The sequence below is a fragment of the Vigna angularis genome, chromosome 6 (genome assembly GCF_016808095.1).
Source record: "Vigna angularis cultivar LongXiaoDou No.4 chromosome 6, ASM1680809v1, whole genome shotgun sequence".
Taxonomy (NCBI): domain Eukaryota; kingdom Viridiplantae; phylum Streptophyta; class Magnoliopsida; order Fabales; family Fabaceae; genus Vigna; species Vigna angularis.
This window is the reverse complement of record NC_068975.1, coordinates 28,865,526-28,891,053: the sequence shown is the minus strand read 5'-3', so window position 1 is coordinate 28,891,053 and position 25,528 is coordinate 28,865,526. Positions and strand designations below refer to the sequence as shown.

General features: G+C 36.0%; 4 protein-coding genes across 10 annotated transcripts; 3 read left to right on the top strand and 1 right to left on the bottom strand.

The window, feature by feature from the left end:
- The first annotated feature begins 35 nt into the window (after positions 1-35).
- Positions 36-5,480, top strand: LOC108343042 (uncharacterized). Of its 4 annotated transcripts, none has more exons than XM_017581070.2 (10): positions 36-132; positions 599-1,485; positions 2,219-2,348; positions 2,527-2,972; positions 3,170-3,250; positions 3,331-3,429; positions 4,015-4,173; positions 4,351-4,437; positions 4,585-4,656; positions 4,943-5,480. In XM_017581070.2, the coding sequence occupies exons 2-10, from the start codon at positions 679-681 to the stop codon at positions 5,276-5,278; spliced, it is 2,217 nt and encodes a 738-aa protein (XP_017436559.1). In that variant the 5' UTR covers positions 36-132; positions 599-678; the 3' UTR covers positions 5,279-5,480. The 4 variants fall into 4 exon arrangements, with proteins under 4 accessions (XP_017436559.1, XP_017436556.1, XP_017436557.1 ...); XM_017581067.2 differs by lacking the exon at positions 36-132 and adding an exon at positions 139-287; XM_017581068.2 differs by lacking the exon at positions 36-132 and adding an exon at positions 139-306.
- Positions 5,481-6,441: 961 nt separating this feature from the next.
- LOC108341144 (protein REGULATOR OF FATTY ACID COMPOSITION 3, chloroplastic) lies at positions 6,442-9,777 on the top strand. The gene is made up of 5 exons (XM_017578797.2): positions 6,442-6,832; positions 7,148-7,202; positions 7,342-7,398; positions 8,418-8,495; positions 9,135-9,777. The coding sequence occupies exons 1-5, from the start codon at positions 6,521-6,523 to the stop codon at positions 9,590-9,592; spliced, it is 960 nt and encodes a 319-aa protein (XP_017434286.1). The 5' UTR covers positions 6,442-6,520; the 3' UTR covers positions 9,593-9,777.
- Positions 9,778-10,734: 957 nt separating this feature from the next.
- On the bottom strand, positions 10,735-12,225 carry LOC108342006 (desiccation-related protein PCC13-62). The gene is made up of 3 exons (XM_017579706.2): positions 11,845-12,225; positions 11,505-11,730; positions 10,735-11,327 (listed from the first exon to the last, which is right to left on the bottom strand). The coding sequence occupies exons 1-3, from the start codon at positions 12,183-12,185 to the stop codon at positions 10,947-10,949; spliced, it is 948 nt and encodes a 315-aa protein (XP_017435195.1). The 5' UTR covers positions 12,186-12,225; the 3' UTR covers positions 10,735-10,946.
- A 3,631-nt stretch (positions 12,226-15,856) lies between these two features.
- LOC108343596 (uncharacterized) lies at positions 15,857-24,891 on the top strand. Of its 4 annotated transcripts, none has more exons than XM_017581969.2 (6): positions 15,916-16,075; positions 16,277-16,356; positions 22,640-22,775; positions 23,094-23,289; positions 24,117-24,136; positions 24,573-24,891. In XM_017581969.2, exons 3-6 carry the CDS (start codon positions 22,666-22,668, stop codon positions 24,601-24,603), a joined length of 357 nt encoding a protein of 118 aa, XP_017437458.1. In that variant the 5' UTR covers positions 15,916-16,075; positions 16,277-16,356; positions 22,640-22,665; the 3' UTR covers positions 24,604-24,891. The 4 variants fall into 4 exon arrangements, with proteins under 4 accessions (XP_017437457.1, XP_017437458.1, XP_052734665.1 ...); XM_052878705.1 differs by having other exon boundaries at positions 15,917-16,075; positions 16,288-16,356; XM_017581968.2 differs by lacking the exon at positions 16,277-16,356 and having other exon boundaries at positions 15,857-16,075.
- Positions 24,892-25,528: the final 637 nt, after the last annotated feature.

The following is a 25,528-nucleotide window of genomic DNA, read 5'->3' as shown; positions in this document are numbered from 1 at the left end:
ACGTGAATTAAGGTGTGTTTGGTTCGTGACGTGGTAACTCCGTTTGCATTAAAGTGGTTTGCGTTGAAAATGCGAGTAGTGAGTGGATGACACATTAGCCAGTCCTCGGTCAAGAAACAAGATGCACAAATTGTTATTATCTTTCTCTTTTTCTTTCTAATTCCCTTCGCAACACTGATTCTCTCTCACAGAACTCTCTCTCTCTGTCACACACACACACACATACACACACACGATCCTTCTGCGTTTAGGGTTTTTGATGCTCTTTCTCTCGACGTTCTCTAATGGTAGCGCAGCGTAGTTCGAGTTACACGTTCTTCGCATGATCTCTTGGTTTTACCTGTATCGGTTTCTTTTGTGTGATCACTCGATTATTGTTTTACTTCCTTATCTCGAACCCTAATCATTTCCTATTTTTAATTTATTCACGTGGTGTACGGGATTTTATCTATTCTGTGATTTTAGGGTTTATTGTGCACATGTGACGTTGAATGTCAATTTTTTTTTGTGTGGAACTACTTGCTATTTGGTCTTAATGTGTGGATGATTGCGGCACGGTGATTTTGGGCTTAATCTATCGTTTTCCTGTTTTAATCAGGGCGTAGTGCTAATGGAGTTTGGAATGGTATGAGTTGGAGCCTTTCTTTGGAGTAGTTTCCTAAAAGTTTTCATAGCTACATGGCTCGGAAGGGTAATCAGCAGAAGAATGGAGTGGACCGTCAGGGATTGAATCACAAAAAGGGGGTTTCTGATAGTGTGCTTCCGGGAATGAAGGGCCATGTTAAAGGAGGGCCGGTGAAGGTTTTCCCGAGAGAGGACCTCACTGACGGTGATAGCGGTGTTGCGCGGACTGCATGTGATGCCAGTTCTTCAGGTGATGACTTTAACAATGAACATAAGTCTGAAAATATTTCTCTGAAAGAGAAACAAGGGATGGCTGGAAAGCATGACCTGGAGGAGTCCTTGCCCTTTGAGAGAGATTCGAGGGATGACAGTTTGAATTCCGAAGGTTCAGTACAAGAAGAAAATGGGTCTTTACCTAGAAGTGATCAAGGTCTTCAGAGTATAAATAGTAGATTGAGCTGTATACTGGATAGTTTGCACCTGAAAAGTGTGGTGGATAAAGTAGACCTTGCCGATAATGTGATAATTAGAAGATTAAGGTTTTCACTGTTTTCCATGTTCACAGCAATTTCAGAGTGGCTAACCAGGCAGACTCCATTGTTTGTATCTCTTAGAACCATCATGTTTAAAGCCTATCATGATTTCAGAACGAAAGTTGTGCAGGCATATCCTGTTATTCTGAAGTGGCTCATGCATTTTGGAAATGTAGTGCTCCTATTATCAGTATTTTGGTTGGATTGTGCACTTCGGGGTATTGATTCATTTGTACGAATGGGTACAACGTCCTTCTTCTCTGTTATATGGTGTAGCATATTTTCTGTGATTAGTATGATAGGGGTGCTCAAGTTTCTTGCTGTCGTGGTAAGCCTTGTCTCACTTGTCATTGTTTTTTATTATCGAGTTAATCTGATGAAAATAATCTCAATGATTGAAGGTTGTGTTAGCTATTATAAGTAATTAATTTTATTCTATTAGTTTTTTCGAAGACACTCACACACTACTTGTGTAGATGCACTATAAGTATTGTCGTATTTTCTGTTGGTTAATTCCCTACCATTGAATTTAATTACTCTAGGAAAGAGCAGTGAGATGAAAGAATGTTCATTGAACAGGTAGATTGAAATTCTATCTCTTTTTCTGTAGACGTGCATCTTATTTCTTTATTATATATGCATTTCTTTTTGATTTTTAATTTACTGTCTTAAGATGCCTGTTGCAATTTTAGGTAAGATATGGTAGTGATAGTTCAGCGAGAGGGAAGAAAATGTTTTGCCTTGTCCAATTAATAAACAACCGCGTGGGCTGGGAGTGTGCATAACAAATTACAAAATCTATTGTGCAATTTGTTTCAGTTTTTGCATAATTTAACCAGCTTGGGTTGCACCTTCTTGTAACTATTTGACTTTTGAACTCCACATGTAACAAACATGATAATTTGGATGAATTTAGGGAACATGTTACTCTTTAGTTCTAGGTATATGTTCTTACATTTGTATTTGGGATGTTTCGTGCATTTGTTCATTCTATTTGTGTTCTAAATTGGGGCTTGTATTTTTCTTTTCTTCCCATACTGATAGCTTTTGTAATTGATTAGGGCCTGGCTGCTTTGATTGGATTTTTTCTTGGGCTTATGCTTGCAATTTTGATTGTTGCAATCATTGGAGTTGTTATCTTGTGGTTTTATGGTAGCTTTTGGACAACGGCATTTTTCATCATCCTAGGAGGTGAGATGTTTGCCCTTCTGTTTACATTTGAACAAAGTCTTTGTATTTGTGGCATTCTCTCTAGATAGTTGGATATGCATGTTATACAGCCTTATGTATGTACATACAATATCTATTTACGCTGCTTGATGTATCTTCTTTCCAAACTTACTAAATGTTTAATTTTATTTGAATTCAGGATTGGCATTTATGTTTAGTCATGAACGGGTGGCACTACTTATCACCACAGTGTATTCTGTCTATTGTGCACGGCTGTATGTTGGGTGGCTTGGTTTGCTGGTGGCTTTTAATTTAGCTTTTATCTCTAGTGATGTTCTGATATACTTCCTCAAGAAAAACATAGATCAACAGAGTAGATCCAATCCTTTTGAGCAAAGAACTGGAACGTATGGTCAACCTGGATTCAGTGACGGATCAACACATGCTTCTTCCTCTGAAAATGGACCTGGACCATCAGCAGATCGCAGTGCTGGGATCCCTTCAACTAGTGGGGTTGATTCTGATGTAACTTCTGAAGATGAAGTAGTCCGTTTGTTGAACTGCTCTGATCACTATGCAGCACTGGGCTTGATGCGATATGAAAATATAGATGTTTCAATACTAAAGCGGGAATATAGGAAAAAGGTTAGTATTCTATAATATAAATAAATGCAGCCATTCTTTATTTTTTACGCTTCTTTCTAAGATTTTGCATTGTTTTGAGTTATCAGTGGTTGGATATTGAGCTGGAGGATGAAAGTATAGTTTTCTTCTAGAACTCGTACAATTATTTCTTGTACCTGATAATTCTCTAAATAACCTCTGTTTTCACTGATTATCAGGCAATGTTGGTACATCCTGACAAAAATATGGGTAATGAAAAGGCTGCTGAAGCATTTAAGAAACTTCAAAATGCTTATGAGGTGCGTTTCAAGTTTTTTTTTCATCCTGAAAATCAAGGGATAATTCTTCCCTAATACTATATGGTTGTAATGATTTCCAGATTCTAATGGATTCCTTGAAGCGAAAAGCTTATGATGATGAGCTAAGGAGAGAGGAGCTATTGAGTGTCTTTCGTAGATTTCATGACGCATCTGATAAGGTATGATTTATGATATTTTAGTATTTAGGAAGTGGGAAGAGAACATTATGGGTCATGGAATCATGATAATATTGACACATCGTGATCAGGATTAATATTCATTAGTATTTGGGATAAGATCCATGGAAAAATAAGGATGAATGTTGTTGTTTGTGAATGGTAACAAATTAGTGAAGTTTTTCTACTCTGATGTATATATGTCTGTGTGTATGTATATATGTAGCTAGGCAGGTAGGTAGATAATAATTTTCACCATTACTCTTGAAGTAACCTAACCTCTCCGCGTAGGAATTTTTTTATCACTATTGATGGCATGGCTCAAGTTAAGAGACCAGCTTCCCAAACAATGCAATTGTAATGACTAATGTTTTAATGCTGATTTTAGAATATTTGTACATAACTTTTTGGGATATGCAGCTGACTTCTGCTCATGCATTTATTGTTCTGTATCGGGAAGGTGCAGTTAGCTGTTTTTCTTTTTCCCTAGACATGCTTGTGCAGACCATTTAGAGAACTTTGCAATTTAGCTTTTGATTTAATTATACTCGTGTCTAACTCTTGCTGTGAATGCAACTAATTTGTCAGAATGGTAGGCATGGATTCTTTCCTTCAGGATTTGCACGGTCTGATGCAGATGGCAAGGACCCATTTGGTGATTCAAGGCGAATAGCCTGCAAAAGGTGTGGTGGTTTTCATGTCTGGATACACACCAAGAAACAAAAGTCTCGGGCAAGATGGTGCCAGGTTTCTTCTTGATCTTTCTCGTTCTCAATCAAGCCCAGCTTTCTTAACTGACAATTGGCATCATATATCATTAAATTGCATAATATTTGTCAATATTGTTATCTACATATTTTCCCTACGGAGTATTTTTCACAAATATGATAGCAGTGTTTTAAGGTGGGGTCTTTTGTTTTAAAGGATTGCCAAGATTTTCATCAAGCTAAGGATGGGGATGGATGGGTTGAACAATCTTCCCAACCATTTCTTTTTGGTTTATTGCAGAAGGTAAGAATCATTGTATTTTTTTTGAGAATCTTATTAGAAAGCACCTTAAAACCTATAGTTTAGATTTTATCTTGAGCCAATTCCTGGTTCCCGGAGATTTAGTCAGAATACAGTTTTGCTTAATGCTTTGAATTGTTTTTACTTTAGGTGGATGCTCCTTCAGCGTATGTGTGTGCTGGTAGCAGGATATACGATGCCACCGAATGGTATATCTGTCAGGTAATTTATTAGAGGATTTATATGATTGGCTGACTATCAGTCTCTTTGATTATTAAATGGACCAATGAGGTATTTGAACGAGGAATTGATATAAAAACTGTTTTCTCTAGCAATGAAATGTAAAATAGTGATATGGATATTTCTATAGTTTCCGGATGCTAGATACATCATCTCTGTCTTCTCTGGTCGTTAACAATTTCACTTGTTCATGCTGCATAACTTACTCATTGAGACTTATGAGGAGATTAGATTCACAAGGCATTGCTGATGAACAAATTTCTTGCAGGGCATGAGATGTCCAGCGAACACTCATAAGCCAAGTTTCCATGTTAACACCAGTTTAATGTCCAAGAATAATTCTGGTAAAGGAACTAGTTCAGGTCAAAGAGGTGGGCGGATGCCAGCACCTAATATCGAAGAAACCATGACTGAGGAAGAATTCTTTGAATGGTTACAAAATGCAGTCCAGGCAGGTGCGTTTGACAATTTTAGTGGCACTGCAACAGAGAGCCCATCACCCAAATCTGGAAATGGGATGAAAAGTCCTAGTAGTAGTGGTGGTGGTGCTAGTGCTAGTGGCAGTAGCAGCAAGAGAAAGAAAAAGGGAAAAAAGCAATGGTGATAACCAGATAATGTTATATCTTAGTATGGCAGTATTGCCTTGAGCCCTACCAAGGCTTGAAAAGCATGTAAGTTTCGAAGCCGCTATCTGTTAAATGAAGCCCCAAAAATTGAGTTGGAGCCACATTGTACAGCGTTGTCTTTCTCGAAAGTGTAGATTTTGTTGTCCAATAAAGTTTTTGGTAATCTTTTAGCCTTTTTAATACAGCCTTGTACCAATGATTCTCCTGCCCATGATTTTCTTATTGCAAAATTAGAAAATGACCATCGTGAATCATGACCTATCTCCGCCGAAGGAACACTTTAATGGTATACCTAAGAACAAAATTGTATCCATAAGAAATTCTCGACAGCCACGGTATTAGCGTATACCATACCATTGGCCGTGTTTTGACTACATACATAACTATGGATTTCTGGCCAGTGAATTAAATATTTAGTTAGTTTAAAAGTCTTTCTAATTGAGTTCGGACAAAATAGATTTCTAATTTAGTTGACTAAAATTGCTTTCTTCTTGTTCCTTTAGATACTTTTACAATACCCAAATGTTTACTATTTTTGTAAACTACAACTATTTTTCACCAGAAGTAAATATATACTTTAATTCATATAGCTTGTGTATTTTAATCTTTTAAATACCTTATTACATAAATTAGTTTCTAAAGTGATCAATACGTTGACAAGTTCAGCTGGAGAATAATTTGAACAAAATCGAAAAATTTGCTAGATACTTGTAACATGTTATGTGGCATAATTTTTATATTTATGTAAAACAAATTCTTTCAAATAAAAGCTATAAGCTAATTTGCAACTTTCTCCTCTAAGAAAAGTATGCTACTTGTAGATTTACTAGAATGATTTTTTGTAAATAAAAAGAAAGGTAGAAATGATAATTAATATATTATTTTCATTAATAAAATTAAAACTTTAAACCCTCTTCAATTAAATTTCCTAAAAACACAACAAAAACATATTTTAGTTAAATCTATATTTAAAACTAATTCTGACACTCGTTTTAATTATAGTAAAAGCTTAGATTAATTTTTCGTCAGCTTTTGAACACATGTACCCTAAACTTACAATTGATAAATTCCGTTGAACTGTGATTAAATTCATAATTCATGAAATAAAATAATCATAGAGATATGGATTATGTGTCCAAAACAAAATGAACCCCACTCGGTGTTAGCATTGTATCAAGTCACTCGAAGCCTTGAAGTGTGTTTAATTCACTCCACTCTCCATGGACGCGAAGTCACTGCTTCAGGGTTTTTTTCTTGCATCTTCTTATCCCCTCCCTCAGCTTTCAAAAACCACCATGACGACAACCAACTGCGTTAGCTTCAATTTCAACCACAACCCATGCCTCATATTCGCAAATAGCTATCCTACTTCTTCGTCTTTGCTTCCATTTTCTATTCACAATAAGCCCAGAAAATCAGCATCTCTGATTGTGAGTGCCCGCAAGAAAGACAAAAAAGACGATACCCATAGCTCCGTACCCCAACCTGACGAGGCCACGGGTTTCTTCCCTGAAGCTGTCTTATTTAAAAAGGTCACTTTTTTACCCAACCCTCCATTTGCTTTTGTCTTCCCCTCTCAGTTTAATTTGATTTTATCGGTTGGTTCAATTTTTCATCAGTTTTGTTTTTAGGGCAAGACACCCTTTTGAAGACTCGTTCAGCTTAAACTTGGGTGTTTGTTTGAAGGGAAGGGAGTGTTCCTAACAGTCTAGAAAATCTTGATGTTTTATGACACTCATTATTGCTTCATTGTCTGTGGAATTTAAAGTTAACTCTGTTTATTCTTTATGGGATGGAGATGAAGTTTCTTTTTCGTTGATTTCTTTTTTCGGGATTGCGATTTTCAGAGATCAGTTGAGGAAGAAGGGAAGCTGCTCCCGGAGTTTGAAGATGCCGAGGAAAGTGAGTCGTCATGGTTCAGCTATTTAATCTGTCCAGGAATCTTAGGGCTAGTTACTTGCATCTGTATTGTTAGGCTAAACTGTTCGGGATTTCAGAGCTGAGATTATTTCGTTTGATAGTTTTTAATTTTGATTTACAGGAGAACTCTTCGAAACGCTGATGCTTGAGCTGGAAAGTGATATGAATGGTGAAATATGTACGTAGATTCTTTTTCCTTTCTGCCAGAGAAGACAATTTTATCGAAGTAGAAACTTTGTTACATGTCTTTCGTAATTATTTTCATTGTTTAATTCTTTTAGTTGTTTGTGAGCCGTCTAGTCTTGTATGTATACTGTTGTTCAAATACTATAGTCATAATGTGATGGATCGTTCCCTTCGAAGATTTGGTCTTTGCAGGGTATCCAGAGCTCACAAGCTTTGATCATCAACCACAATCTGTACAGTTTTTTTTTTCTTTATCCAATGGCATCTGTTGATTCATACAACATCAACTCCTCCAACCCTCTTCCTTCCAATGACTACAAAGACCTCTTCCACCGGATTGAAACTTCAATGTATATTCTTGTTAAACTAACTAGTGCCAACTATCCTGCCTGACAAACAACGGTGTTCTCTTCTAGTTGTCCAATATCTTGTGAAATAGATTGGTTGTACCAAACCATCCTCAACTGAAACCATCAAGGCCAATGATGTTACTGTGCTTAACCTGCACACAACTTGAGTTGCCCTGAACAACTATTGTATCTCAATCTTCTTAGCTTGTATCTAAATCTCATTTGTCAACGTTCAATCTTTTGCGCTGAACTTGTAGATGTTTGCCCACATTATTTTATAGTTTTGTTACAATCAATTTCCATACATTCTGATAATTTAAGTTACATTGCGTGCGTAGAGGGTAAGTCCTGATGCAACAGTAAGGTTGTTGTCTTGTTTCCTGAAGGTCATATGATCAAATCCTGGACACAGTCTCCCCACTTGTAGGGATAAGGTTGTGCACATCTACTGTTGACTGACCCTGCTTATTGGGAGCACTGTGTAGGGACTGACGCATATGTGCATGTGCTCGCTTGTTTTCCATTTAAGATGTCATATGGCTTCTTATTATAGTTACCAATCTTCCGTCAATGCATAGTAAAGTAAAAGATCTCAGGTGCTAATCTTTACCTATATTTCAACTGCTCTATCTCACACCACACTGCTTTCTTACCTCTGCAGTACGCCACTATGAGGTCATGTACTTAATCCATGAGAAGCATGAAGATGAGGTTGCAGCTGTCAACGAGAAAATTCAAGGTAACCTTCATTGTATACTCTGTATCATTTTTTAACTGTTCATATTCCCTGATGTGTGATGTGGAATGAGTTCAATAGTTTACCATTTCTATCAGCAAGTCACGTTCTGCTGTAGCCATTCCTAAAGTGGCTAGCTGGTTATCAGGTGGAGGATGGTGGTCTATGACAAATGGAAACCTTTATAGTTGGCTTGTTGTTTTCTTACTGCCCTTATTATCGAATTAACTCTAATTGTATTTTTTATTCTAGCTTTGCCAAAAGTTTACAAGTCATAGGTTCATAGCTGGTAAATATAGTCTCTAATGCCCTCTCCTGAAATTTCATGAGGGATTTCAATACTTTTGTTCTTATTCATTCAGTAGGACAAGATAGGGCTTAGCAAAAGTTCTGCACTCGATATACTTCATCCTCTTTCAAGATTAGGTAGTCTCTATGATCCATTGAACTGGTGGTGGTAAAATATGTAACTTGTTGAATTACAACGAACAAACAGTCACTATCTGATAATTGGATTTATTTTTTTGGCATCAAACGAAACAACTGCGGTTCCTTGATATGATAGTAGTGGTTTCTTAAAACGTTGCTGCGATCTGCAGATGAAAAAAAAGATGTTCTGACTAGTTTTTCTCATATTGACAGACTTCATGAGGGAGAAGAAAGGTCAGATTTGGAGGTTGAATGATTGGGGTATGAGAAGGTTAGCTTACAAAATAAAGAAAGCTAATAAAGCCCACTACATGTTGATGAACTTCGAGTTGGATGCAAAATATATCAACGACTTGAAGACTTTGTTGGACCAAGATGAAAGAGTTATTCGGCATCTTGTGATAAAGAGGGACGAGGCAATCACTGAAGATTGCCCTCCTCCTCCGGAGTTTCACACTCTGCGGGCAAATGCAGATGATAACGACGATGAAGAATTTGATGAAGAGTATGATGAAGACTGGGATGGTGAAGATGAGCTTGATGATGATGATGATATTATATACGTAGATGGTGATGACGACGATGACATGGATTCAAGAAATGAGACATCTGCAAATATTAGACAAGCAGAAGATATAAGAGAGTTGAGGACTGAAAACATAGGTAGGTAAGTAGGTGTTATCATTTTATTCTTCATTCTTTTCTTCCTTTGATTCCATAGAAAAATGTACGTAGAGCAGTTATAAACGTTATGCATCTGAATACAGGATCATAACATCACTTTGAAATGATTTGAGTATTAGTGTTCTCGTGTTCACTTGGAAATGATAACATCACTTGGCTTAATGCACAACCATAAGAATCTGTTTTTATTTTTATTTGTTCAAATATGCACTTCAGCTATATAACGTGAGGATGTCAAAAAGCTTTGTATTCATCTATAAAAACCGCCGCAATAATACTAATCATGAATATCTTAATTATCTATTTATTATTGTGTTGAAACAAATATCATAATATGAATCCCCATATTTATTAGTCATTAGTAGTTTTTCTTTTAATTTTTTAATTATTTTTTGAAATTAAATTCTAAAAAAAAGTAAAATTATTGGCAAGAAAAAATTACGTACAATTTAATTTATAAATTTATATTTTGAATTGCATTTATTTATTTGTACTAATGAATATAAAATAATTACAGGAATGGATTCAATTATTTTTCTGCAAAAAGTCACGTGATTTTAATTAATTTTTATGGATTGAGTGGACAATTTCATTTAAAAAAAATATAAAATTGAACAAAGTTAATTAAAATTATTTCAGGAAAAAGTTAAAAGTAAGTAAAGTTAATTAAAGTTACTGTGTCTTTTTTTCGGAAAAAAATAGTCACTTTTCTAATAATCATCGGATAATATTGATTATCTTTTACTTGTTTTTTTTATTACCCTCGTCATTCCTTCTCATCAGTTAAAGTAACTAAAAATCCAATACCATTACTTGGAGTTTCTTAGTTAATTGTGAAAAAATCTAAATATTGACATTACTTAACGAACAAAACGAAGAAATAAAATAGTCTATTCAGATTTCATATTTTATTGAAACTAATCCAAATCCAACTGAAGTTTACTCATATTTGGATAATCTAACTTTTATGCTTAAAAATTTAAACAAACTGTGGAGTGCTCATTCTTGTTTCTTCTTCTTCTTCTAAATCATTCCTTAACTCAAATGCATGTATGTTTATTTATCTTAATTTTAATTTTTAATTAATTAAATAATTTTATAATATCTTAAATCAAAATCACGATATGAATTAAACTGAACCAAATTCACTGACGTTACTCGCATTTCATACACTGACTTAGATACATTTTTTTTATAAAATATGTATTAAGAAAGACAGATAAGTTGTTGATAAAGTGTAACCAAAGTAGAAAGTAGCATTCTTATTATACTAGCTTACTGCAGTAGAATAACCACAACAGTTTGATTGAAGCCACAAGTTGTAAAGCAAATGCTGAAGCTTTAGATGGAATGCTTCAAGTAAGGTGTTGCTATGCGACCACTTGCTCCTTTAGGGTAGAAGCCACCAGGAACATGTTCATCACCTGTTCCATATATTATCCTCAATATTTCCTCTGGGGTTCTTGAATATGCCAATGAATCTCTGTCACCAGCCAGAATGTTCCCATTAACTTCTGTCTCAGCACCATACTCCTTAGCAACCACAAGACCCTCATCTTTCAAACCTGCTTTTCCTAGCTTGTTCCTGAGACTTGAAATGCGATCTGTGAACTCTCCCACGCTCAATCCATAGGGATGCACCAATTGCGTTTTCCGTTCATACAAAAATGCTCTTATAGCTGCATCTTGTCCTGATTCTACTCCCAGGAGCCCTGCCACAAGCTGTTCATGTGCATGCACATATTGTCATTGTGAGAGACATAGAGTAATAATAAGAATGCAGTTAGTGGCATCTTCTATAATAAGAAAAGAAATAAGGCAGATTGTGTAGAATAAGAGTGACTACATCTAAACTCTAACACATGAGAATGATTAGCAGTGCAGGGTTTGAGAAATTACCTTCCTGGAAGTAGCATTTTGCAGCTTTGGATTGGCACCAACATAGCCAGTGAGGCCAACATAGGGAATAACGTAAGAAGCAAGAAGAAAGTTGATTGAATTAGCATAGGGGTCAAAGGGTGGACTCAGAGTTCTCCCAACCGCATTATCCATTACTTTGGCGAACGATGAAGGGCTTAGATCCAGCAGAGGCCTGGGGAATCCTTTCACTGTGCTCTTTATGGCCCTACAACAAATTAGACTCAGCAACACTTCGCAAATGTTCGGCATAATTTTTCATTTCTTGCCTTGAAAGTATAATTATAACTGCTGAGAGTAGTAGTTAGAGATAGAACAAAACCTCAAGTGTCCGACTTCTTGCAAACCAAACTGCAATATGACATCCTTGAAAAATTTGTCGAGTTTGGCAGCTTTGGCACCAATGGGAGGAGGTCCTCCCCCGGCCAGGTTTGGAGCAACCACATCCAATCCATGACCCAAAGCTCCAAACAAGAAGAACTCAGCCTCCAAGTATTCTAAGTTTAGAGGGAATTCTAAAAGATCAACATCTGATTTTGGGGCTGATGCTCTTGCAATGAGCACAGAAGAAGAAGAAGAACATTCTGGGAAAAACAAGGGAAGGACTAGGGAAGCAACCAAAACAGAAAAAGAGACTCTGACTCTGGAAATGCGAGGTGCCATTTCAGGCTTTTTTCAAAGTGATGATGCAGATGCTGATGATCCAGACACCCTTATATAAACCCTTTCGTTTCATGCAGCTATACAAGAAAATGATACGTGTCAAGGTGTGCAACTTTCTCTAACTTTTGGATTTGCTACGTGGGATGATCCTGGCCACGTGGGTTTTGTACATCATATAGGTTTGCGTGCTTAAATATGTGTTGTCTTTTTTGGAAAAACCAAACCGTCTCCTTCTCTGTACCTGAATTGTGCATGCTTGTGGTACCATGTTTAGTCCTCTTTTGGTTCTTGCTTTAGTTTCAGTCAGAGTAATATCACGTACCATATATTACATTCATTTCGCATGAATTTTTGTATTTATAAAAAAATAAAGGTTAATGTCAAATAAATATAAAAAATTTATGTGTGAAAGTATTATTACTTTTTCAATAAATCAAGCCTAAACTTTTTATTGGACTAAATTACGTAAACTTATAATCAAGAAATCCTTTATAATCACGTAATCGCGCAAAGTTGCACTAATCTTGGAAACAAAATGAAAAAGCATTCAGTTATACTAACAAAGAATGAAAAGTCCACAAGTCGACCACCCATTGTAAAAGTTTTAATCTTCAAATTTTTCGAACATTCAATCTTCAATCAACCCACACAAAATTCTATTTTCCTACTCTTTTCAATCTTCACAAAATAAGACATTTTCCACCTCAATAACATAACTCACGCGATATCCAACTAAACTCAAAATGTTGCATATTAACCATGTTTTGCTTTGTAGTTAATCGTTGCAACAGTGTTAACAGATGGGACCACATTAACTCTTCATACCAAAAGTAAGAATTACAATAAAAAAATTAAAAACCAGGTTGAATAATTATGAAAAAAAATTGCGATAAAAAAATCATATTAACCTTTTATTATAACTTGATTTATACTTTTACTCAGTACGTACTCCTTCTCGACCATTTATATATAAATAAAAACTAGTATAAATATATACTTTATATTTACATATTATTACTAGTATAAATATATACTTTGTATTTACATATTATTACTAATATAAATCAATTATTGAAACAAAATGTAATACTAAAAAAATAGCAATCAAATCAAACAAAACATTTCAAATTAGAATTTTGACAATTTAAAATTTATATTTAGTTTTTTTATAATTTAAAATATTTGTGTTTAGATGAGAATTATTTATTACACAAGCATAAGGAAGAAAACACTAAAAACACAACATAAGAAATGTACTTAATTCAATTTTACAAAATTGATTCTTTTAAAGTAAAGTTTGTATTTATATATATATATATTACAAATTGGTTTTATCTCTAGTTGGTGTAAGACTTCAATATATCTCTTTACATAGAGGTATATATACATTGAGCGTGAACTAAACTCTAATGGATGATTTGATAACGAGTGGAATAATAAACCTAACAAACAAGTTTTGTTAAGATAAGCTCTAATCCAAGAATTTGATATCATGTTAAGAAATAAGGGTGAAAATATGGGTTAACCCAACTCGTTTAGGCCCACCGCACACTTGGTATGCAATATGTGGGTCAAACGGTCTGCCTTACATTGGTATTAGCCCATGCACCTGTTGCGAGAAGAGATGCATTGTTACGAGAAGAGATGCACTACTACAAAAAAGACAAAGGAGAACATGGAAAGGTGAGTGAGAGAGGTTGTTGTGTTGTAAGAAGGACAAAGGAAAACAAATAAACAAACCTGAGTAAGTGAGGAGGGGAATTGTGAGAAAGCGGGCAACCCGCTTTACCTCGTCCTAAGCTTGGACTGGCTAAAGATTAATTATATGGGTCGAGCTTCTATGGGCTAACAGGCTCAAAATCTCAATCTGCTTGTGTTTTTTATTGTAGACAAACTAACTTGCCTGATCTGTCTCGCATTGTCACTTCCATTAAGAAGTTAACTTTAAGTTTAACTCAATTTTTCAAAATCAGCTTGTATTATAAATTAGTCTTATCTCTAATCAATGAAAGACTTTTATCAAAAATTTCTAAAATTATAACAAAACATAAGTAAATCAACCAAAATAATCCAATCAACAAAGTTAACAAAAACTTTAAAAAACTCACAAATAAAAGAATTTTATAATAAAAGAAAAACTGTTATTCAAAAATTGATCAGTTGTAAATGACACATGTTAATCACTTTTCTAAATGATTAAATATGTTGAAGAAAAGGATAAAAAAATATTTTAGAGTTACTTTTATTAAATGACTATAATTATTGCTTCCTTTATGTAATATAATTAGGCAGGTTGGTCCTTCTTTAAATCAGATAGTTTTATCAATCATGAAAGGACTTCAAAGAGTAATTTTTTCTCGAGTTATTACATTTTTTTTTCAATTTTACTCTTTAATTAAATATTTTTTAAAATTAAAATATATTTTTTTATCAATTTTACTTTTTTTAAGTAATTATTTCTTTAATTTTATGTATTTTTTTTTTCATTTGACCATTTTTTAATTTAACTATTTTTAATTATAAGATTACTTACAAAATAAATAAAAACTATTTACAATAAGTTACAAAAACTACTTTAATTTTATAATAATATTTTTATTATCATAAAAATATTTGAATTTACCTAAAGAAAATTCTTATTTTTTATGTTTACATTTGTTTTACTATTTTACCTTTTAAATTAATTTTTAAAATTAAAATAATTATTGTATCAATTTTATTCGTGATTTTATTTTTTAAAATTTAAATGTTTTTTTAGATTTGATCTTTCTTTAAACTTAATCATATTTTTAATTAAAATTACTTATAAAATAAATAATAGTTATTTATATTAAAATTATAAAATTTATTTATATTTAATTTTATAATAAGGATGATAATTTCATTATTTTTTATTGTCATAAAAACAGTAAACACACATAATATATGTGTTTTTATTAGTATATAATAAATAATTTTGATTGTTTGTATAATTATAGTTTTAATTATTAATCTTATTTAGAAAAACATTGAAATTTAAGCTGTAGGGAAAATATTTAAAATGATAGATTAAATGAGACAACAAATTAAGAAAATAATTAATTATACAAATAATAAATTATAACGAGTATTAACTGATAAATCTTACCGTTTTCTATCATTTGTCTCTTAACTCAATATTTCAAATATTAAAATCATATTTGAAATGCAAAAATTAGAAAAATATAATATCTAATATACTGTTATGAATAAATGATTGTTAATTAATTTGCAACCATTAATTAACTACTTTTTTACAAGATTTAACTATTTATAATTTGAGTTTATTCTTTGGGTTATAAATAAAATTCTTCCGCCAAAAAAAAAAGCCACACAAAATTAACTTTTATTATCTCTTATAATCTTTAATTTTTTTTTCTCTTTATTATCAACATTATTTATAAAATATATTTCTTAATAAGATAACTAATCGTAAGATTTTCTTCTTAAAATGCTAAAATTTTAAATTTTCACCACTTTATAAGAAATTATATTAAATAATATCGATTGAATTCAATTACTTTTTAAAAAATTTAAATTATCTTAAAAATATTAAATAAATATTTAAAACTTAAAAAAGTACTTTTCTTTCTCAGAACAGTACATGAAACCCTGTATATATTTCACCCAACCGGTTGAAGGTATAATAGTATCACAACCGTTAATTATAATATATAAATATATATCTAACGGTTCCAGATCGAATTTCATCCGTGTGTCACATTCCGGAGATTCCACCCTGTATCTTCAAGTTTTGAAGATCTGTTAAAATTGACAAGAAAGAAAGGGCTAAGGAGTAAAAGGGTGGTGTAAAGTGTGTGTTTTCTGCGCGCACAGCATCAATAACAATTTCTCAAACAGCGTCGCAGAAGGTAAAGGTTTTTAGGTTGTTCGTTTTTTAAATCTGGTATCGTTGTTTTTGTCAATCTCTGATATTTCCTTCCATCGGATTTCATTCGCAATTTCGATTCAAATAATGGCAATTCCATGTCGATTTTTGCTGGTTATTAGGAGACTGCCTTATGTATCTGTGACGGTTCTGTGCTGAACTAAATTAATAATTTCTGGTTTAGTGTTGCCGTAGGACAAAGCTGACGCACTTGATCGGGATTTACTTCCTGCATCTCGCTGAGACTTTCGCATTGGTGTTTGTGTGAGTTGCGGGAGTCTCTGTAGCTGAATGTTTGATTTCAATTCTCTATGTTAGCGCTTAGCAAGTATTTTAGCTGAACTACATAGGCCACGAAACCCTAAATTGTAGCTTTTAATTTTATTAAATAGCCGTTATCTATTATTTTGTTTTTGTTCTTGACAGTTTGTGCATTATATGATATGATATATACAAAGTTATATATGTTTATCCTTTTATTCTGTTAATTTTTCTATGGGGTTGAAATTTTACTTGAACACGGGAGTTTATGTGCCAATTTTGAATGTTCAGGTGGGACGGGCAGCATTGAGGTATACTGAAATTTGATACTAAACAATTTGGGGATTTTGAGAGTTATTATAGTTGGCTTTTGGGACGATTTGAGTTCCAGTTGTTTAATTTTAATTTTGTTTTCCCCTTTTTTGTGTGAGTCAAGCGTCCTAGTTGTTAGTGACGCAACTAGTTAGGTCAGTGGTCGAGAGTTTGTGGCTCATTGTTAGGTTCCTTTATGCAAGGAACCGAACAGCAGCAAATAATACTCACACACACTCAACAGTATAAGAAATATGTATGTATATGTATTGATATTTCCTCTGTAATGATAAGAAAAGATGAATACAGGTATCTCACTCTCCCCCAAGGAAGGCTCCCTTCCTCCACTGGCCAAGAGGTCCAGTCTTAATTCCAAAATCAAAATCCCCTACCTCTCTCAAACCATTTGTTATTTATACTCTCTCTCTCTTCTAACAAACTCACCCTCTCTCCTCTAACTGATTTCCCCTCTACCCGCCACTAACTCTCTCTTCTTTTATTCCTCCTCATATACACTTTTAATGGTCTAACATTACCCTCCTCCCCAAGATCAACCTTGTCCTCAAGGTTGAAATCAGGGAACTGCTGTCGAATGTATTGTTCCTCTTCCCAAGTAGCTCCATCCAACCCACCGTCTTGCCATTGTATTAGAACTTGGGGAATTTCCTCTCCTTGTTGCAGCTGGTTTCTGCGCTCTAATACCTTTAGAGGTGTGTACATAGGGTTGTCAACCTGCAGTTCAGTGGGAAGCTGCCCTTCCACCGAATGATCCCCTATAGCTAGCTTCAATTGGGAAACATGAAAAACAGGGTGGATTCTTGATGTTGTAGGTAACTGCAAGCGAAAAACAACTGGTCCTAATTGTTTCTCCACCAAAAATGGTCCATAATACCGTGCAGAAAGTTTTGGGTGTAAGCGTGTGGGCATAGAAGTTTGTCTATGAGGCCGGATTTTCAAGAATACCCAATCTCCCTCCTTGATCTTGGTGTCCATTCTCTTCCTGTTGGCATAGTGGGTCATCTGATCTTGAGCTCTGGCCAGATGATATTTAAGTTGTGTCAAAGCCTCATCTCTTGTTTGTAAGTCTTGTGCAATGGCTTCCACCACTGTTTCGCCAGGAATGAAACGTGTGAGAGTTGGAGGGGGTCTTCCATACACAGTTTCAAAAGGTGTGCATTTTGAAGCTCCTTGGTAACTAGTATTGTACCAATATTCCGCCCAAGGCAAGACTATACTCCAATTTTTTGGTTGTTCAGAACTAAAACAACGCAAATACGTTCCCAGCACCCTATTCAGCACCTCCGTTTGGCCATCTGACTCTGGATGATAAGCAGTACTCATGTTCAACTGAGTTCCCTGCAGGCGGAAAATCTCCTGCCAAAAAACACTCATGAATGTTGAGTCGCGATCACTTACAATGGTCATGGGTATCCCGTGAAGCCGAATCACTTCCTTCACCAACAATGCAGCGATGGATCTGGCTGTATAAGGGTGTTTGACTGGGATGAAATGGCCATATTTACTAAGTCTGTCCACTACCACCAATATAGTATCAAACCCCTGAGATTTGGGTAATTTTACAATGAAATCCATACTAATCTCCTCCCAAATGGCTTTGGGTATTGGCAAAGGCTGCAACAATCCTTGGGGAGAAGCTGCCAAGTATTTATGTTGTTGGCATATGAGACATGCAGCCACAAAATCTGTAACAGTTTTCTTCATTCCTATCCAATGCAAAGATTGGGCCACCCGTCTATAGGTTCTGTAAACCCCAGAATGCCCTCCCGTGACACTACTATGGAATTCAGCCAACAAGCGAGGGATCCAAACAGATTTTGCTGATAATACAAGTCTCCCCTTGTAATGTAATCTTCCATGTTCCAACGTATAAGCTGGATGAGAGTTAGGGTCTACCCTTAATTCCTCCAACACTTTCTGCAAACTCTCATCTTTTTCCACCTCCTCCATGAGCTCTTGAAATTCAAGCCAATATGGTCGTGATATCATCCGTAGCATCTTATCTGTTTCCTCCTCCTCCATGCCTTTTCTGGATAACCCATCCGCCACATGATTGGAAGCACCTGTCCTATATTTGATTTCAAATTCGTACCCCAAAAGTTTAGCTAGCCAATTTTGTTGACTTTGAGTTGTGATGCGTTGTTCCAGTAAATAACGCAAACTCTTCTGATCAGTAAAAACAACAAACTTCTGACCCAATAGATACGGCCTCCAATGTTGTATAGCAAGCACAAGTGCCATTAATTCCTTCTCATAAATGGACTTGGTTAAGGAAGAGTCAGATAACGCCTTACTAAAGAAGGCTATGGGTCTGTTTTTCTGGGACAAAACAGCCCCAACGCCTGTACCCGAAGCATCACATTCTACAACAAAGGGTTGCTCAAAATCAGGGAGAATCAACACTGGAGCTGTAGTCACTGCCTCTTTAAGCTTCTGCAGTGCCATGGCCCCCTCTTTAGACCATTTAAACATTCCTTTTTTCAACAAATCAGTAAGGGGTTTAGCCATTTTTCCATAATCTCTAATGAACCTGCGATAATACCCTGTTAATCCAAGGAACCCTCTTAACTCCTTGATGTTTCTGGGTTCTGGCCATTCCAAGACAGCTGCCACCTTCTCCCTGTCCATCTCCACCCCTGCTGCCGATATCTTGTGCCCCAAATATCTCACTTGTCTTCTCCCAAATTCACACTTTTTTTTGTTTGCAAAAAGTTCATGTTCAGCCAAGACTTTTAAGGCTTGAGTGAGGTGTTGAGAATGCTCCTCCCAAGTCTTGCTATAGATAAGTATATCGTCAAAAAATACTAACACGAACCTCCTCAATAGCGGCCTTAAAATTGAATTCATCATGTCCTGGAATGTGGCTGGTGCATTTGTTAATCCAAAGGACATCACAAGGAATTCATAATGCCCTTGATGTGTCCGAAAAGCAGTTTTTGGAATGTCTTCCCTTTTCATTCTTATCTGATGATACCCAACCTTTAAATCAATTTTAGAAAAATATGACGCACCTTGAAGTTCATCCAGCAGCTCCTCAATGACTGGAATGGGATATTTATCAGCCACTATTACTCTGTTTAATGCCCTATAATCCACACAAAACCTCCAACTTCCATCCTTCTTTTTTACCAATATTACAGGACTAGAGTAGGGACTGTTACTGGGCCTAATAATGCCCAAATTCAACATCTCTTCCACCTGACGCTCTATCTCAGCTTTCATTCCATGGGGGTACCTGTATGGCCTCACATTGACGGCCTCACTACCCTCTTTTAAAGGGATTCTATGATCCACTCTCCTCTCGGGTGGGAGGCCTTGGGGGTCTCGGAATACCCCTTCAAAAGCACTCAGAATTTGTTCCAGCTCTACCTCCTCCTCTTGCATTAAGCCACTATCTTCCGTCTTCTCATTCACCAATTCTGTTTGGCTTAAGCTCCATACTAAAGACAGCATTTCAATCCCTTTTTCTTTTATAAGAGCTTCAGGAGTCACCACCCTACGTGTCAATGATGGATCCCCCTTTACCTCCACTTCTCTTCCTCCATGCGCCACCTTCATGATGAGCTGTCCCCAATCTACTTTGATCTCTCCTAGGGAGGATAACCAGGTCATTCCCAATATTATGTCCACACCGCCTAATTCAAAGAGATATAACTTATCTCTAACTTCTAAGTTTTCTAATAACACCGAGACTCCTGTGCAATACCCGCTGGTTTCTTTCCTTTGTCCATCCCCTAAACACACTTTATAAGGGCGTGTGTCGGTGCATTCCAGACCCAGCTCTTCCACCAATCGGGTGGATATAAAACTATGGGTAGCTCCACTGTCAATAAGCACCAGAACTCTCTTCCCCTGCACCCAACCTTGCAGTTTCATCGTGTTCGATTGCGAGAGGCCACCCGCGGACAATCCCGACAACTCCATAGCCTTATGTTCTACTTCGACACTTGCCTCCGCTTCTTCATCTTCATCCTCCTCCGCCAATATCATCACCCGCATGCTCCGTTCAGCGCAACGATGACCTGGACTGTAAGGTCCGCCGCAGTGGAAACAACGTCCTTCTTCTCGCCGCTTCATGTATTCTTGATAAGGCAGGGTCCGAATGCCTCGTCCCGCGGTTCCTCCTCCACTGTTACCAGCCTTCGAAGCCATAGTATTCACACTAGCGTCCTTCTTCATTCCTTGCCCTCCGCCGCCATTCACCGTTCCCTCTGACGGTCCGCGAAACGTTTCTGTCCTCGCCACCGTCCCTGAACTCGCGGAATATCTTCCCCACGTCGCTCCGCCTCTTCCTCCCACTCCACTACTTCCTCGCGACGTCCATCCCACTTGTTCGATGTCCCTAGCTCTCTCCATCGCCGTCAACAAATCGCGTGGGTCATGCGGTCTCACAGCGTTTCGTAATCCCTCCTGCAAACCCGCGAAAAAATATCCCAGCAATTGGTCTTCGGTTACTCTGGTCGCCTGCGCCACGAGTACCTCGAACTCCTGGATATACTCATCGACGCCCCCTCTCTGTCGCACCGCGGCCAACTTCTCAAAGACGGTTCCCCTAATTAATCCGCCGAACCTCCTCGTCAACGCCTCCGTGAATGCCTTCCATGTTGGATGTCGGGTTTTCTTCCGCCAGAAGCGGAACCAGTAGTTAGCGCTTCCGTCCATGCAGATATACACTAACTTCATCTTCTCTTTCTCCGTCACTCCTTGGATGTCAAAAAATTTCTCAGCCTTCGCTATCCATCCTGTTGGATCAGTACCTTCAAAAGTTGGAAGCTCAACTCGCTTCATCCAACTGCGTTGTACGTCGTTCCGGTCCTCCTCCGATTCTTCATCAGAGCTCTCTGTCGACCTTCGTTCTCGATCACCCTGGACGGAATTTCGACTCCCCTCAGAACTCCTATCGCGGGTTCCAGAACGTCTTCCGAGGGCTCGTCGAAACTCGAGAGTCATCGCTCGCATTTCTTCCTTCAACTCCTCCATTGTCGACTCCACAGCCACCATTCGCCCCTCCATTCTTCTCCGATCACGCGCACTCCTCTTCCCTCCGAAATGATCCGGCAGGTCGGACCAAATCTGTTAGGTTCCTTTATGCAAGGAACCGAACAGCAGCAAATAATACTCACACACACTCAACAGTATAAGAAATATGTATGTATATGTATTGATATTTCCTCTGTAATGATAAGAAAAGATGAATACAGGTATCTCACTCTCCCCCAAGGAAGCCTCCCTTCCTCCACTGGCCAAGAGGTCCAGTCTTAATTCCAAAATCAAAATCCCCTACCTCTCTCAAACCATTTGTTATTTATACTCTCTCTCTCTTCTAACAAACTCACCCTCTCTCCTCTAACTGATTTCCCCTCTACCCGCCACTAACTCTCTCTTCTTTTATTCCTCCTCATATACACTTTTAATGGTCTAACACTCATCTTCTTTACATTCGACCATCCCTTTGAAATTACCTGTTGTTAACCTCAGCGGACTCTTGGATATTGAATTCAGAATTCAACTGCATGATTTAATATGTATTATTTCTACCAAAAATCATTTGACTCTGTTTCTATTTACAGAAACACATTACACTAGGCAGATAGGTATGGCTGTAGGTGGGATGGGCAGCATTGAGGTATGCTGAAATTTGAAGCTAAACAATTTGGGGATTTTGAGAGTTATTATAGTTGGCTTTTGGGACGATTTGAGTTCCAGTTGTTTAATTTTAACTTTTTTTTTCACCTTTTTTGTGTGAGTCAAGCGTCCTAGTTGTTAATGACGCAACATAGTTAGGTCAGTGGTTGAGAGTTTGCGACCCATCTTGTTTACGTTCCACCATGCCTTTAAAATTACCGGTTGTTAACCTCAGCAGAATTGCTCTTGGATATTGAATTCAGAATTCAACTGCATGATTTAATTTGTATTATTTCTACCAAAAATCATTTGACTCTGTTTCTATTTACAGAAACACATTACACTAGGCAGATAGGTATGGCTGTAGATTCAGCTTCATCAGAGAAGAAATCAAGCAATGCAGTGAATGAGTTGCTGACTTTTAATGCTGAGAATATGCAAAGCAACATGAAAACTATCTATTACAGGTTTCGTTTGACTGTTGGTTATGAACACTATTTTGAATACATAATTTAGCTTGAAATGTTATATTTGGTTTGGACCATGGAACTGAAGGGTTTTTTTTCCCTTTTTCTCTTCACCTAATTATGGAACATGGCGAGTTACCAAGCTGTTTGGGGTGTAAGTTTTAGTATGGGTGGAGTTGTTTGATTTTATCTGTATGAAATAGTCATCTGAGTTCATGGTATATAGATGGAGAAAAAGGGAACTGGTTGGAGGTATGAAAACAAACACCAATATAATGTCCTCTAAGGTATACAATTGAATCTTTTTCTCTTTTGCAGCCGAACATTTTTATCTATAATTGGTGGAGTTGTTGCGGGTATTTTGGGATTTACAGGCTTGAAAGGATTTGTGTTTTACTTACTTCTCATGGCACTCACTTCACTTGGGCTCATTGCGAAAGCAAGTTTTTCAACCCACACATACTTTGACTCCTGGAATCGAGTGCTACTTGACGGCTTTCTTGGTGGCTTAATGGTATGTTGTTTATGTTCATTTCATCTTTCATTTTGCTTGGTGTATGGGACAGTTTATTTTTTACTAAAGAAGAAATTATTTTGGATAAGATGGTTAGAGGCGAATACAACAAAAGAATGAATATCACATGAAAGAAAGGCACACAGTTTAGATTAGCCGAATTTATGAAGCATGTATACTAATGATACCCTGTAACCCAGCTAATGAGGAGAACTGCCATCTGCTAAACTTAAGCTCTAAATCAATGCAAGTGTAGGAAGATCTTTTCCCTTAAAAAAAATAAACATTGTTTTTCAGCCAAAGACATCAAGGAATAGCATACGTAGTGTACTACCAGAACAAATAAGCTTTATAATACTGATGCTCTCAAGCCAAACCTCTGAAAGAATTTAATTAAAAGAAAATGCTTCAACACTAAAGGTACACATACACTAAGCACTCACCAAAGATACACTTGCTGATTAGCTGTTCAGTAATGAAATAAAACAAAGAAATATTATAGAATTTTTCAAAGTTGGAGTTTCACATGACATATTTGGAGGCAAAAGCTTTGTTGGGTATCTGTAACATATCATTAGAATTTAGAATTGATCTTGTTGAACAATGCAGTCCAACAGCTCCTTGATGTTTCTGAAATTGCATACTAGAATAGCGTTTTATGTTATAATAATGAAATTTTTGGATAGGTCTATATATTGTCTTACTGGTCTTATTTGACCGGTTCAACCTTTGATCATAAGATTATGTTGGGGTTTTTCTTCTCTCTGTGATGTTTAGCAATTTTGAATGTGTTCAGCATTATAACTTTCCTTTTTATACTTCTGCAGTCGTTCGTGCTTTTCTGGACGTATCCTTCTCTTTAATAACACTTTGGTGGTGATTTATGACTGAATACTGGTTTAATTCAATTCAATAAATTGTCAAAAAATAGAGCACTTTTTTGTCCTCAACTGTACATAATGGGATAAGATTTTCTGAATTTAACCAGAGCATAATTTACAACTTCCAAGTTTGAAAAACAACTTGATTTGGTGGGGAGTGGGTATTTTCGTAATTTCAAGTTTTAGTAACAGGAATAACTGCCAAATGTTGAGTAAAACTAGAGAAAATTTCCGAGTTTCTTGAGGAGCAGTTCCCATGTTAACTCAACTTGTGCTATGTTTGTTCTAAACTGTGGTTGCTCGAGTTTGGCAGTCAATAAAACACAACATTGTTCTTAACTTGCTGTGTACATCTCTTCTGTCGAAATTCTTGCCATTATGTTGTTCTTTGACAAAATAAAGATTTGCCTATGACATTGTCCACATATTTTGATGGATGGAATGTGCAAGTGTTTCAAGTGAAGACTATTTGGACACCTCTAGCTCTTACCGATCCTTACTGGAATACAGTTGCATTCTACAATTACTAGATAGCTTTTGATGATATTCTCGTTTCTAAACTGAGGTTTACTACCAGAGTTTTGTCTGTTTATGTATTATTTACAATAGTATCTCAAGTGAGAAGGAGGCTTAATGCCGTCCATTATTTGTGGTTGTCAGATTGGCTCTAGGTTATTGTTTTTGAAGTTTGTTTCCTTATATAGATTGCAATTTCGTCAAATTTTATTTTAGGCTTATTGAAATGTTAGACTTCTGGTTTTTCTTTAATAACGGAAGTGCGAATTTAATTCTGTAAATTTAATCTAGATTTTAATTATTATATCAAAGTCGTTTCTTGTTTTCTTTCGCGTAAATCTTCCCATTTTTATTAATTCAAAATATTCACAAATTAATTTTATGAAATGGTTGTGAATATAATGCTCAAAATGTATTGCTTAAAATATCAATCTTTTTATGAGATTGAAGCTTTCTTCTTGTCACTAGATCGTTTAAGTTTATTATATTTTTTGGTTAATTGCCCACTTTAAACGTTTGAAGTTCTTTTTTTATCTTGAATTTGTCATGATTCTTTAATCATCTCAAAAGAACGAGATTTTAAAGGTTTTCTCAATAAAAAAATTGGGCTCGTTTGCTTGCTAAAAGTTTATCATTCTTCCGCGTTCTTTTTTGCGTCGATAAAGTATGGAAAGACATCATGAAGGTGTTATTATCTTTTGTTTTGGATTAGGGTTCGAGGTTAAGTTTCTATACGAATAACCTTCATATTATAAGCTTAGTTCAATGTCTTACTCTTTGGTTTTCTTTTGGTAGGATTGAAAAAAATATTTCGATGTTAAAGTTAGTGTTTGATTAAGTAT